At 40.0% G+C, this 14,730-nt stretch overlaps 1 protein-coding gene across 1 annotated transcript in view; it reads right to left on the bottom strand.

The window, feature by feature from the left end:
- LVRN (laeverin) overlaps positions 1 to 14,192 on the bottom strand; it is a 65,805-nt gene extending 51,613 nt beyond the window's left edge. Inside the window, exon 1 of the mRNA XM_063087866.1 lies at positions 13,495 to 14,192. Coding sequence (XP_062943936.1) covers positions 13,495 to 14,192 — 698 coding nt within the window. The remainder of the gene's footprint in view (positions 1 to 13,494) is intronic.
- Between the last annotated feature and the right edge of the window lie 538 nt (positions 14,193 to 14,730).

Here is a 14,730-nt window from a genome sequence, read left to right as displayed (position 1 = left end):
AGAGTCACCAATTTAGCAAATCAAGCATCAAGCAAGAGCTTTCCAATACCATGATTCAGGTCTCCAGAGAAGTGAAATAAAAGAAACTCTCTTGGATTTTGTTCAACTATTTCCCTCCCTAGTTTTATACAAACAAACAAAAAGTTAGTGAGAAATTCTTATAACACACAGCCCTTTTTGGCTCTCAACCTTGACCACAAAGGTCAGTGCCAGCCAGCAGCACATATGATCTGGTTAAGCCACATCTGAGGACCTCAAAGTGGTGTTTCTTTCCCTTCTTTCTCTGCTTTGGACTCAAGCAACCCTGTAAGGATATTCTGACCTCAGAAAATAGAACCATCTGCCACCCTTTCTTCTCTTCAAATCTCACTGAAACATGCTATTATGGTGTCCATTACGTCTGTATTTACAGTGGTCAACTGGTGTGGGAGTTAATTTGAGAGGATTTGTCTCCTAGTGGCTCAGTATTGCACATCCATTTTCCTGCCTGCTTGTCTAACCAGAGAATTATGGGCTTGCCACTTTCTTGTGCTTTAAGAGATCTTAGCAGTCAAGAAACACATCATGCCTTTGGGGAATCAAGCTACTACCACTTTAAAAATGTCCACTATATCCATTCAGTAAGGTATTTCATTCCAAATTATTTTGTAAACTCCTTATGACTATGGCTATAGTTAACAAGTGCTGAATAGCATAACTGGTCAAAGATTAAATAAAACTCTTCAGAGAATTGTCTTCCCCCCCCCCCCACCAATATTTTTAACACAATAGCACACTCAGAAATCAAAGTGTTTAGTAGAGCCAGATGTTACACAATTGGACTGTGGTTCAAGGACTGGTCCATGAATCATGTTTGTGTAATAGGATCTGAAAATTGAAGTTTCCACCAGGCAACAAAACATAATAGATGTAGAGTTCTAAAAAAAGGTGCCAAACCATGTTATGAAAAAAGTAAATGGCCCTGAGAACTGTTGGGCTTCTCAGCTAGATCAAGGACATAGAAGAAGAGTCAGGGAATGGAGACAAAAGGATCAGAGAACAGATCTCTTGGCATGGTGGGGGGAGGGGATGGGGATGCATATTATTTTGCCGAGCCTTCCATGCTCTCAAGGAATTGGGAGGAGGTACCACCCTCTTACCTAGACTAGGGGGAAATGATCCTTCAGAAAGCCATAAAAGTGTTTCCTGAGGCTGAGAGATTTAGAGGCTGGTGCCAACTCACTCTTAAGAAAGCTGAAACTGATGCTGTGGCCGGGGCCTAACTCCTACCAGGTGCGGATCTAAAAGACGAGAGAAGAGAACAGCTGACTGCTCTGGAGTCAGATCCAGAAGAGTGCTGCTGCCTTGGGACCCATGTCAGTCCCACACAAGGGATGTATGAGTGTTCCTTGAAAGAGCTGTGGGCCCTGAGACACAGAGTGAGTCAATGTGGAGACTGTCTAGGGTCCTGTCCAATAGAGCCACCTGGAAGAGGTTGAAGGAGCCTGGAGATGTATTACTTGATGTCTAGGGGCTGAGGAAGGATTAACAGTGACCATGAGAATAGAGAAATAAGAGAAGCATTCTGCTGGGTGAAGGGAATTGTAGGAGAGAGAGAGAAACAGCAGGAAAACTCTGAAAAGTCCTGGAAAATTACATCTCATGGGAAAAAGGCATCTGGTAGACCAGAGTAAGACCAAATGACAAGAGTACTAATTCAGGTAAGAAGTGCCCTAAGTGTCACCTCTCCCTGTCTCCCCCAGCCTCACTGGACCCTCATGGGATCAAAATAGCAGCTATCAAGATAGGCAGGGAGGACTAGAAACACAAGGTAGAGAAATGGAGAAGGGCCACTATCCATTACCTTGTTGCAGATTTCCATCCTGAAGCCAGCTTGAGAGTGTGAAAGTGTGGATAGAGGCAGGAGACAGGGAGATTTAGCAGTAAATTAAGTTCAAAGTTTTGAGTATTACACAGGACTTGATTTTCTAATTTTTCCATCTGACTGTATCTGTGCCTTAGTAACTGTAGATCATCTATCATCTAAGAATGAGCAGGAAATTATGGGCTGCTGGAATTTTCATGCAGAAGCAAGAAAGATTACCCCATAGACTAAATTTCCCACTGTAAAAGGACAATGGGAAAAATAAAGTTGCATATTTACTGAATTATGAGGTGTATTTTTTCAATATGCTAATTATACTTGTTTTCAAAAGATATAGGATCTAGATCTATACCTAGAATGAGTAATACCATCTTCCAGAGAAAACTACTCAGTCACATAAAATATATGGGTTTGACACCTCTATAGGACAATAAAATCACCTCTTTCTTCTGTGACACCAACAACATTATGTACCTGGTACTTGGGGTCATCGGCCTTGTTCTGAGATTTGCAAAATTCTTTCCAAATATTGCTCAAATTTCTCTCCTGTGTGTCATACTCTAAGTACTCTGCCAGATTTCTGAGCATAAGCAGCAACTGCAAGGAAGTCTTTTTCAATTCTCTGTTCTGTCTACACCTGCACGAATTGCTTGATTTTGATCATGCTACTCTCGCCTTTATTTGTCCCCCCAAACATGATCTTGGTTTTCTCCAACTATTTCACATTTTCTTCTCTTGATCTTTCTATTTTCATTACTCTACAGATCTCCCAGTTCCTTCTTATCTTTTATCACGAGGATGCCATGATCAGAAATGTAAGAGGTATTTCTACAGAAATCTTTGAATAACAGAGGGATTATATGTTCTCTTGAATTTCAAAAACGGAAAAGACCTTGGAGAGTTCCACCATCTTAATTTATAGATGTGAAGGCTGACTCCCTGAGAGGTTATGCAACTGATTAGACAACTAGTACATGACAGGGGAGGGACCAAAATCAGAGCTTCAGCTTCTAATCCTGGGATCCTTTCCAATGCATACCCGATCTGAAGTACATAATGTAATAAATACTTAAAGCAAACTAAGCTGTCATAAAGATGACTGAGATTAATTTTATAATAGCATTCCCAGATCTGGAGAAGATGAGGCTTCTGTGTTTTCCACCATGAGGGAGTAATATAGGTTGAAATTAACCTTCTGCTGAAAACAACTAAAGAACTTTACAGAATATGTGAACTACTGTTTACGGACATTAGATAACAGAAAACACAGGACTGCAATCCCCAAAAGAAGAAAAATAAAGTGGACTCTACAATCACTCTTTCTGCCTGGAAGTAATCTGTAAACTGCAACACAGAGAAGGGGAACTGAAACAGAGCCCAGTGGTCTCAGAGTTGAGGAGACAGAGATTAGAGTTCAGGGAGGCCTAGACAGCTAGAATTTGCAGGGTAGAGTATAAGAAAGGAGGTAATCATGCAGAAAAAGATACCCAGAATCTGCATAGGATTTCCTTTGAGTCTTTGGTCAAACATCAATCTGCACTTCATAAGGTCAGGCAAAGAAAAGCTGTTGGGGAAAAAACAAGTACCAGGGAAAGGTAAGCAGAACAATTCCCAGACCTCCTCACGTAGTGCTAGGAGTGGTTTGAATGCCAGCTAGCCAGAGTATAGAAACCTCCAGGATATATGGATTATTCAACACAGTCCAGGAGGGTAAGCCTGAGAAGTGAGCTAAAGTAGACCTACAGTAAGGGCTACTTTAGAGCTACTCTCAAAGAACTTAAAAACAAGGCTCAAGAGATTCAAACAAGGATCCAAAGGATCACGAAGTGACTTAAGTGCCTATCCAAAAAGGCCAGCATTCTTTAAAGCAATATAACAATATCTAGCACTCAATAGCATAAAAAGTTAAACGTAGGGCACTCAATAAAAAATGAGAAAATGCCAAGCTATTTGAAAATGAAATAGTATGTTCTGAATAACCCATGAGTCAAAGAAGAAATCAAAATAAAAATTAGGAAGTATTTTGAACTGAATGAAAATGAAAAAACAGCATAACATCAATTTGTGGCATGCCACTAAAGTAATGGTGAAAAATTTATAACACTAAATGACTAAATTAGAAAATAAAAAGAATCTTAAATTAATGCCCTTGTGTTAACCTTAAAAATACACAAAAAGTAAAAGAAATAAAGCTTAAAGTAAGAAGAAGAAAGGAAATAATAAAGATCAAAGTACAAATCATTGAAATAAAAAGTAGAAAAATAGAGAAAACCAATGAAACCAAAAACTGGTTCTATAAGAAGATTAATAAAATAGATAAATCTCTAGGCAGACTAATCAAACTTATGGAATATCAGAAGTAGAAGAGGCATTGGAGAGTCCCACCCCCTTAACTTACATGTACAAAAGCTAAGGCCCTGGGAGTTTATGTGTATGGTAAGACAACCAATAAAGGGTAGGGTGGTATTAGACCAGGGCTCCAGCTCTCAAAGAAGAACACACAAATTACCAATATCAAGAATGAAAGAGTTGATATCACTACAGATTCTACAGATATTAAAAGAATAATAAGAAAACATTTTGAACTTTATACTTATAACTTTGACAACTTTGAAAACTTTGATTAAATTGTCAAATTCCTTGAAATATACAAACTACCAAAGCTCACTCATGAAGAAATAGATAACCTAAATAGCCCTGTATCTGTTAAATAAATTTAATTTGTAGTTAAAAACCACCCCACAAAGAAGTTCCAGGCCCAGGTGGCGTTATTAGTGAAATCCAACCTGGCATTTAAGAAAGAAATAGTACCAAGTTTACATTAATTCTTTCTGAAAATTGAAAACGTAATACCTCGGAACTCATGCTTTGAAGCCAGTGTTATTCTGATACCAAAATCAGACAAAAATATTGCAAGAAAGAAAAATTACAACAAATCAAGGTCTCTCATGAACATAGATGCAAAAATTCTAAAGAAAATTTTAGTAAATCAAATCTAACAATATATGAAAAGGCTAATGCATCGAGACCAAGTTGTATTTTTTTTTTTTTTTTTGTCTTTTTCGTGACCGGCACTCAGCCAGTGAGTGCACCGGCCAGTCCTATATAGGATCCGAACCCACCGTGGGAGCGTCGCTGGGCTTCCAGCGCTGCACTCTCCCGAGTGCGCCACGGGCTCGGCCCAAGACCAAGTTGTATTTATCTCAGGAATGCAAGATTGGTTTACCATTAGAAAATCAATGGAATTTACCATATGAAAAAACTAAAGAAGAAAAACCACACAATCATTTGATGAGATGCCGAATAAGCATTTGACAAAATCTGACATCCATTCCTGATAAAAGCTCTCAGAAAATTAGAAATACAGTGACAACCACCAAGCCACAGCAAGAAGGGCCCTGGGTTCCTGAGCTGGGGAAGTGGGAGGCAAGGGCTTTTGCCACATCCCCCTGACACCTGCACCCAGCCTGGCAATGACCAAGCCACCGCTGGAAGCCCCCCAGTCTCCTCTGTGGGAATGAGGGGGGTGCCGCAGGCCTCAATCCTGCCCCTCCTCCTTCCATCCCATTTCCTTCCCCTTTCCCCCTCCCCTGCCCTCCCAACTGCTCTGCAACATCATAGAATGTAAAAAAAATTAATAAAATAAAATAAATAATAATAAAGTGAGCTCAAAGGAAAAAAAAGAAAATTAGAAATAGAAGAGAATTTCCTTAACCTACAAACAGAAAAAACTACAGGGAAAATCATAATTAATGGTGCAAGTATTAATGCTTTCACCCTATATTAAGGGAAGAGACTAGGACATCTGCACTTATTTCCTCTATTCCACATTGTACTAGACATTGTAATAATGCAAGAAAAAGAAATAAAAGGCATCTAAACTAGAAAAGAAGCAAAGCTGTCATTATTCAAGACAGTATAATCATCTATGTAGAAAATTTAATTTTTTAACAACAAAAAAGCTGCTAAAACTAATAAGTGAGTTTAGCAACAATATAGCATAAAAGGTCAATATACAAAAATTAACTAGCAACAGCAACTGGAAATTGGAATTTTTTAAAATACCATTTACAATAGATACAAAAATATAAAATACTTAGGGATAAATTTGACAAAACATGTATGAGATATGTACAGTGAAAATTATAAAACCTTGCTGAGAGTAATCAAAGAAGACCTAAATAAGTAAAGAGATATACCATGTTTATAAGTTGGAAGACTCAATATTTTCATAATTTGAATTCTCCACAGTCTTAGTCAAAACCCCGGCAGGATTTTTCTTTTGTCTTTTTCTGTATAAATAAATAAGCTAATTCCAAAATTCATACAGAAGTGCAAAGGACCTAAAATTACCTAAATAACCTTGAGAAAGAATAAAGTTGGTGATAAATATTACCTGATTTCAAGACTTATTATAAAGCTACAGTAAGCAAGACAGTGTGGAATGGGCATAAATATACATAAACAGAGCAATGGAACAAAATAGAGAATCCAAAAATTTACCCACCATTATATGGACAATTGATTTTTTTTTTTTTTTTACAAAGGCGCAAAGACAATTCAGTGGAGAAAAAATAGACTGTTCAACAAATGGTGATGGGACAGTTCAATTTCCATAAGCAAAAAAACCCCCAACACACACACACACACACACACACACACACACACACACACACACACTAACCAAAAAACAAACAAAAAAACCTCAATCTATATCTCACACCATATACAAAAATTAATACAAAATGGATAATAGATCTAACTATAAAATCTAAAACTATAAAACTTCCAGAAAAAGGCACAGAAGAAAATTGGTATGAATTTGGGATAGACAATGTTTTCTTACACAAAACACCAAAAATATGATACATAAAAGGAAAAATTGAAAAATCGGACTTCATCAAAATGTAAAACTTGTGCTCTTTGAAAAATGCTAAGAGAATAAAAAGACAAGTCACAACTGAGAATATTTGCAAATTATATATTGAGAAAGGACCCTCTCAAAATTCAATAATAAGAAAACAACCCAAGAAAAAAATAGAGAAAAGATTTTAACAGACATTTTGCTAGGAAGATACATGGGTGGCAAATAAGTCCAGGAAATGAAGCACATTATTAGTCATTAGGAAAATACAAAACTGTAATGAGAGCCATCATACACCTATTAGAAAGGCTAAAATTAAAAAGCCTGGTAATACCAAGTGTTGGTGAGGATGTGGAGCCACTGGCATTCTTCTAGACTGTTCATAAATATTTTAAATGGTCACACTCCTTGGAAAACAGTTTTTCAGTCTCTTAAAAAACTAAACATCCACCTACCATATAAGCCAACCATTGCACCCCTAGGTATTTACTTAAGAGTAATGAATTTATACAAAGACTTGTACATGAATATTCCTGGGAGCTTTATTTGTAATAGCCCCAAACTGGAAACAACCCAAATGTCTTGGTAATTTGTTGGATAAACCAATTTTATCCATACAATGGAATGCTCAGCAATAAAAAAAGAATTGATACACACAGAAAGGATGAATCTCAAAGTAATTCTACTAGGTGAAAGAAGTCAGACATGAAAGAGTGCATACTGTATAATTCCATTCATATAACACACTAGGAAATGCAAATTCATCTCTAGTCAGAGAGTAGATCTATGGTTGCCTGAAGATAAGGGGGTCAGAGGAGTGTGCAAAGGAAAGATTACAAAGAGCACAAGAAACTTTTGGAGGTAATGGATATGTTTATCATCTCAATTGTAGTGATGGTTTCACCAGCACATATGTATACATACATCAAATTATACACTTTTAATATGTGCAGTATATTGTATGTCAATTATACTTCAATAAATCTGTTTAAAGAATGCTAGAAATACAAAGAAACAAGATAAAGTACACAATAACCCAGAGAAAAAGAAGTCAATAGAAACAAAACCAAAAATAACAGAGATGCTGAAATTAGCAGACAAGGACCTTAAGACAGTTATAATAAATATGCCTAAGATGCTCAAGGTATAAAAGAAAACATGAACATAATGAGAAACAAAATGAAAGACAAACAAAAGGAAAGTGTAGAAATTTTATTTTATTGTGTTTTAAAAGTCGGTCAAGTGTAGCAGTGAGGGGCTGTATACCAACTTTAGTGACACTAATGTTAATAAGTTCTAATAACCCACTACCATTGAACTAGCCTGAAATTTTGGAAATAAAAAATACGATATTTTAAATGACAATTTCACTGGATGGTACTAAAAGCAGAATGAACACTGCAGAAGAAAATAAATCAATGAAATTTATGACAAAGCAATAGAAAGTATCTAAAATCAAACACACAGAGAAAAAATACTAAAAAACAACTAAAAGAACCTCAGTGATCTGTTAGAAAATGTCTGGCAGCCTAATAGGTAATTGGAGTCCCAGAATAAGAGGAGACAAATTAGGAGACAGAATAAAAATTTTAAAATAACAAATGAAAGTTTATCCAAATTTGATGAATGCTATAAACCCACAGATGCAAGAAGCTCAAGGAATTGCAAACAGAATAAACCAATGATAATTATACAGAGGTAAATCATAGTCAGATTTCTGAAAACAAGTAAGGGAGAGAAATTTAAAAGCAGCTAGAGAAAAAAGGCAAATCACACATAGAGAAACAAAAATTAAAATTCAAAGACTTCTCTGTAGAAACTATGAAAGCCAGAAGACACCAAAATAATCTTTGAATTGCTGCAATTAAAAACAACAAAAACAAACCTGCCAATGTAGAATTCAATACCCAGAGAAAATATCTTTCAAAACTGAAGGAAAAATACAACCTTTTCAGATTAACAAAACCTGAGAAAATTTATCACCATTAGATCTAAATTTGAAAAATTATTAAAGAAAGTTCTTCAGGTGGAAACAAAATAATAAAATATGGAAACAAATGTACACGAAGAAATGAAGAGCACTGGAGACAGTATAGATGAAAGTAAATACAAAGGATTTTTCTCTTGTTGAAAATTTATTCAAAAGTAATTGATAGTTTAAAGCAAAAATAATAATACATTGTGGGGCTTATAACCTATGTAGAAGTAAAATGAGTAGCAACTATAGCATAAAGGATAGGAGAGAGAAAAAAAGAAGGATAAGGTTCCAAGATTCCTACATTACACGTGCAGTGGTATAATATCATTTGACTATAGTCTGTGGTAAGTTATGAATGCATATTGTAAACCCTAAGCAATCCTCCCACCCCACCTCCCCTCTCCAAAAAAAAAGATACAGTTAATTAGCCAAGAGCTAAGATTAAATGGAATACTTTAAAATACTCAATCCAAAAGAAGGCAAAAAAAAAAAAAAAAGAGGGAAAAATAGAACAAAAAACAGATGGGACAATAGAAAACAAATAGCAAGATGGTAGATTTAAGCCCAATCAAATCAATAATGACATCAAATGTGGGTAGTCTAAATACCCCCAATCAAAAGACAGAATGCCAGACTGCAAAAAGCAAGATCCAACTCTATGTTTTCAATAAGCAATTCAGTTTTAATATTAAGACACATATAGATTAAAAGGAAAAGGGTACAAAAAGATACATCATGTAAACACTAATGATTAGAAAGCTGAAACAGGGAGAAGGGGAGAAGATCACTGGTGTAGAACATGGCGTGCATAGAGCAAATCCTCTCAAAAAGTGCTGTGGGCAGTTCAGGAAGAACTGACTTTTCTAATGAAGACCAGAACTTCAGAGTTCTCAAACAAAAGGAAAGCATGTTCTTCATGTTAACTTTAAAAATTTCATTCCAAACCTTCTCAATCTACTTATGCCAACAAGAAAAGGAGGTGACACTATTACATTGAATTGTTTTTAAAATGTTTTTCATGTGGTTAGATATATGCTTCTCATATGCATTCATTCTGTACATAAGTCTTGCACACAGTAAATGTACATGTGGATGCAAAAAAATTCATAACTATTATGAATTCATAATTGACCAAAATTAGATATTTTGCTCTATGAAAAACCATATTTAAGAGGATTAAAAGACAAGCTACAGACTGGGAGAACATGTCTGCAAACCACATACAAGAGTACTTCAAAAAGTTCACAGGAAAATAGAATTGAAAAATAATATGAATCTTTCCATGAACTTTTTGAAGGAGGCTTGAATATCTCACAAAGGAGTCAGACCTAGAATATATAAAGAACTCCCAGAATTCAACAGTAAAACAAACAATTCAATTAGAAAATAGGCAAAAGACATGAAGACATATTTCACTGAAGATAACATATAGATGGCCAGTAGCACATGAAGCGATATTTAATGTCACTGGTCACTACAGAAATGCAAATTAAAATCACAATGAGATATCACCTATCAGGACAGCTGAAGTAAAAAATAGTGACAATACCAAATGATGATGGGCAGGATGCAGAGGAACTCTATCACTCCAGCATTGCTGGTGGGAGTATAAAATGGTACAGCCACTTTAGGAAACAGTTTGTCAGTCTCTTAAAAACTAAACATGCATCTACTGCACCATCCAGCAATTGCACTTTTGGACATTTATCACAGAGAAATAAAAACTTGTTCACACAAAAACATGTACACATTACTCATAAAAGCTTTATTGTAATCGCCAGAAACTGAAAACAACTCTATAGGTGAATGACTAAACAAACTTGTGAATCTATACCGTAGAACATTACTCACCAATAAAACGAATTGAACTATTGATGCAGGCAACTTGGATGGCTCCCAAGGGCATTACCCTGAGTGAGAAAAGCCAGTCTCTCAAGGTCACATACTATATAATTCCACTTATATAACATCCTAAAAATGACAAAATTATAGAGATGAGGAAGAGATTAGTGGTTGCCAGGGGTTAGAGGTGGGGGAGGGGTATGAGTGAGTATAAAGTAGAAGTATGAGGGCAATGTTTGAAGTGATGGAACAGTTCTGTATCAAGATCGTGGTAGTGCTTACACAAATCTACCCACGTGATAAGTGACATAAAACTGTATCCACATGTAGTACCAATGTGCAATTCCTGCTTTTGATATTTCACTATACTTATGTAAGATATAACCATCTGGGGAAACTGGGTGATCAGTACATGGGACCTCTCTACACAATCTTCACAACTTTTGGTGAATCTACAATTACTTCAAAATAAAAAGTTAGAGAAAAGTATGATGCACTGATTGTGGGCATCAGAATTACCCGATACAATTGTTAAAATATATGTTTCTGAACCCCATTCTAAACTCACTGATTTGATTTTTTCTTTTAAAATTTTTAATTGTAAAATACACATAACATAAAATTTACCACCTTACACATAATTAATTCTACTGTTCAGTAGTATTAAGTACATTGACATTGTTCCACAACCGGTCTCCAGAAGTCTTTTCACCTGCAAAACTAAAGCTCTACACCCATTAAACAATAACTCTCCTCGGGAGTCCTTTTCTTAGACTCATATCTTCCAGGAACTTGGTAGAGTCCATGTTTATATAACAAGGAGGCTGCTGGTAACAATGATTATCCAACCTATTGATAGCAGCTGCCATTGCCCAAGCTGTGTGACAGTCACACGCACCCCCTTCTCATTTAGTTCTCATAATACTCTAAAATTTGAGTTAATATATCTATCCCACAAATGGAGCAACAGACTCAGAGAGGTTAAAAGACAATTCACACAGCTTAGGTTCAAACTCAGGACTGTTGTGCTCCCAGAATCTGCCACACCACTGCCATCATTCTGTCCAGGTTCTTTGTGACCTTGGCTTCAAGCTTAACCACAGGTGTCTTTTCCTTGTGGTTTCAGAAACAGAGACCCAGAGTGACAACTTCCTGGTAACAACTCTTCCAAAATGTCACAGTTCCGGAGCTCTACCTTGGCTTATGAACATCTGTAGGACTTTATTATGATTTCTTCTTGTTTGAATTTTTAATGTTCTGAAAATATGGTTTCTAGTTACTGCTAGAGTTGGCAGCACAATAGAAAAATGGAAAGGGACTTTCCTTTCCCAAGTTTGCTGGTTTGTCTGGGCCATTGTCCCACTAAGACAGGAAGAAGGAAGAGATGAGGGAACAGATGAAGATTTACTGACTGACAGCAGAAAACACTGTCAGATATGTATGCAAAGAGTTTCCATTTTTTTTCCTCTGAATGATCCTGCACCCTGAAATACACACCGTTATTTGGATTCTCAGTGCAAGTCCACTAACACACTATCCTAATGAGAACATTTCAAAACTATTTTTCAAGCATTGATGCATTTTTAAAAGAGAAAACCCAAGTATGCTGTCCTTGAAAACAAAAGCTACAGATTACACACCCACTAAGGCAGCTCATTAAACTTATTTTAAAAACCCTTGAAATTTTGAATATAGTGCAGGAGATGGTTTAGGGGGTAATTTAGTGGTTTCTTTCACTCAGAGAACATCTGAGAACATTTTGTCTAATAATAAAGAGCAAAGTACATGCAGTTGTGTAAACCGCAAATGCTCCACCAGTGCGTGAGCGAAGAAAGAGATCATGGTTTGAAAAAATACCTTTCTGTTATCTGCCCCTAAGCTATTCCCCGGAGTTCGGCAGAGGTCTGTAGCATGGGCACAGAGCGTGGAAAGAGGCAGTCCTTCTCGAGCAGGGACTGAAAATATTCCGTGTGGGAGACATTATCTCAAATGAGTGTAAAAAGAACATATGTACATTACGTGTGCTTGCAATCTCAGAGGGGAGGTCCCTTGCTGTTGCTTTTATTTTTTTATTTTTATTTTTTTCTACAGAGGAATCCCAGAAGTGTCTAGCTCTGAAGCTCTGCAGAGCTTGACAGAGAGCACAGGGCTGATAGGGGATGCCCCAGCTCTCCAGCGAAACCAGATGCGGGCCACAGGCATGGGTGGGAGGAGATGAATTAAAGGCGATTCCGAAGTTTCGGAGAACCTTAGCAAAAATCAAAGGATATGGGAACAAACAGCCCCGACGTGGGTATATTAGGTCAAGAGCAGCAGTTACATTACAGTGTCTGGAAAAAGAGGCAAAGCAGGGAGGTGAGCGCGGGGAGCGCTAGGGAAGGGAAGAGGAGCAGAACCGGAAAGGGTGCTTTCAGCCTGCACTTCTCCAACTTGAACGCCGCCGTGAATCACCCGACGATCTCCTTAAGACGCAGATTCCGATCCCCTCCGTCGGGAGTGGGACCTAAACGTCTGCATTTCTAACAAGCTCCCACCTATTACAGCTGCTACTTGTCCAAGAATTAACCTTTAAATAGCAAGGGATTTGTACGAAGAGGTGAAATAATTCCGGGCTAGAGAAGGGGCTTTCTGAAGAAAAGTATAAACTTCTGGGGTAGCAGCGACCTCAAAAGGGGCGACGATGGAAACAAACTGGATGGGTAGTGACAGGGTCAAAAACTGGGAGGAAGGACCACGGTCTCAAAGCCTTTATTCCGAGGAGGGTCTCAGGAGGAAAGGGAAGGGAGGCGCTCGCCATCTAGTCTCTAGAAGAAAACGTCGCAAGGATGGGCTGGGGGCTCTTTGGGGAGGGTAGGAAACTCACGCCTGGGCACGGTAGGCAGCTGGACCTGCAGCCTGCGCTGGGACGCGGGGGCGAGGGTCTCCCCCGGGCCGGCCAGCCCTTACCTGTGCTCCCCTTGGTCGGTGTAGACGTTGAGGAAGAGCCCCTCCCTGATGTCCCGGTACACTGGACCCGAGAAACTGAGCTGCAGCTCGTAGTGACTACCAGGCTGCAGTGCCTCGCCGAGCTCCAGCACCAAGTATTGCGTATCCAGCGTAAACCACACGTCTTCTACAGGCACGCGGCCCACGGTGGCGTTCCGGGTGCCCGGGGCCAAGGGACCTCGCACCTCGGCGTGCTCGCAGTCCAAGAGGAGGCTGTGCAGCAGCAATAGCTTGGTGGCCACCGTGCAGCGCACCGTGATGTTCACGCGGCCGGTGAAGTGCAACGACGGCGCCGAGAGCTCATCGGGCCGCAGCCGGGGCCACAGCTCCAGCTCGTAGTGCAGCGGCACGAGCCAGGACGGCAGGCGCAGCTGGTCCCAGGGCCCCGGGGGTCGCCAGTCGTGCGGGGTGCTAGTCACCGTCGGCTCGTGTGCACGGCCGGGTTTCGGGGTCGGCGTTGGCTCCTCCTGCCTGCGGGGAGGGGAGGACGCGGCGTCCGGGACCCCGAGGCCAAGCCGTTCAGACGGCGGGGCGTGCGCGCAGTGGCCGTACAGGGCGGCGAGCACCGCCAGCGCCAGCAGGAGCGCAGCCGCCAGCCCCGCCAGCAGCAGGACCAGTGCGCGGCTCACGTAGAAACCGGAGCTGGAAGGGGGACCCATGGCGGGGAGCGGGGAAGGGCGCGAAGTGGGAGCCCAGAGACGGCGGCAGCGGCTCACATCCCCCGCCGGGGTGCTCAGTGATGGGACCCCCGCCCCTCTTCTCTTACACCGTCTCTCCTCCTCCTCGAGGAGCCTGGGAGGACTGGGAGGCACGAGAGAGTGTTTGGGACCATGGCTTCCCCCTCCCAGCTAATCGGATCCAGGTCCCTGCCTACCCACCCCCGCCCCCTCCAGAGCCGGGGGAAGGGGCGGACCCGGCGCACCGAGGCGCGCTCCGCTTCGAGTTCGAAGGGAAAAACCGCGCAGAAGAGGCTTCCACGCTCGGCGCGGTGGGGCCGTAGGACCCAGCTCGAATCTGGACACCTCCGACCGGGATATTTGGATTAATGGGACTCGGTGGGGGGGGGGGGGGAGTACCCCGGTATGGTTTCAGTATTGTGGGAAAAGGGACAGGTACAGAGCACCCTCACCTTGACGGCAGCGATGAGCTACCGGCAACACACCTGCTTGGCTGCCACCCGGGACTTCGTGTGCTAGG

The sequence above is a fragment of the Cynocephalus volans genome, chromosome 2 (genome assembly GCF_027409185.1).
Source record: "Cynocephalus volans isolate mCynVol1 chromosome 2, mCynVol1.pri, whole genome shotgun sequence".
Lineage (NCBI taxonomy): Eukaryota > Metazoa > Chordata > Mammalia > Dermoptera > Cynocephalidae > Cynocephalus > Cynocephalus volans.
The sequence above is the reverse complement of the archived record's forward strand: the minus strand, read 5'-3'. Positions and strand labels throughout refer to the sequence as shown.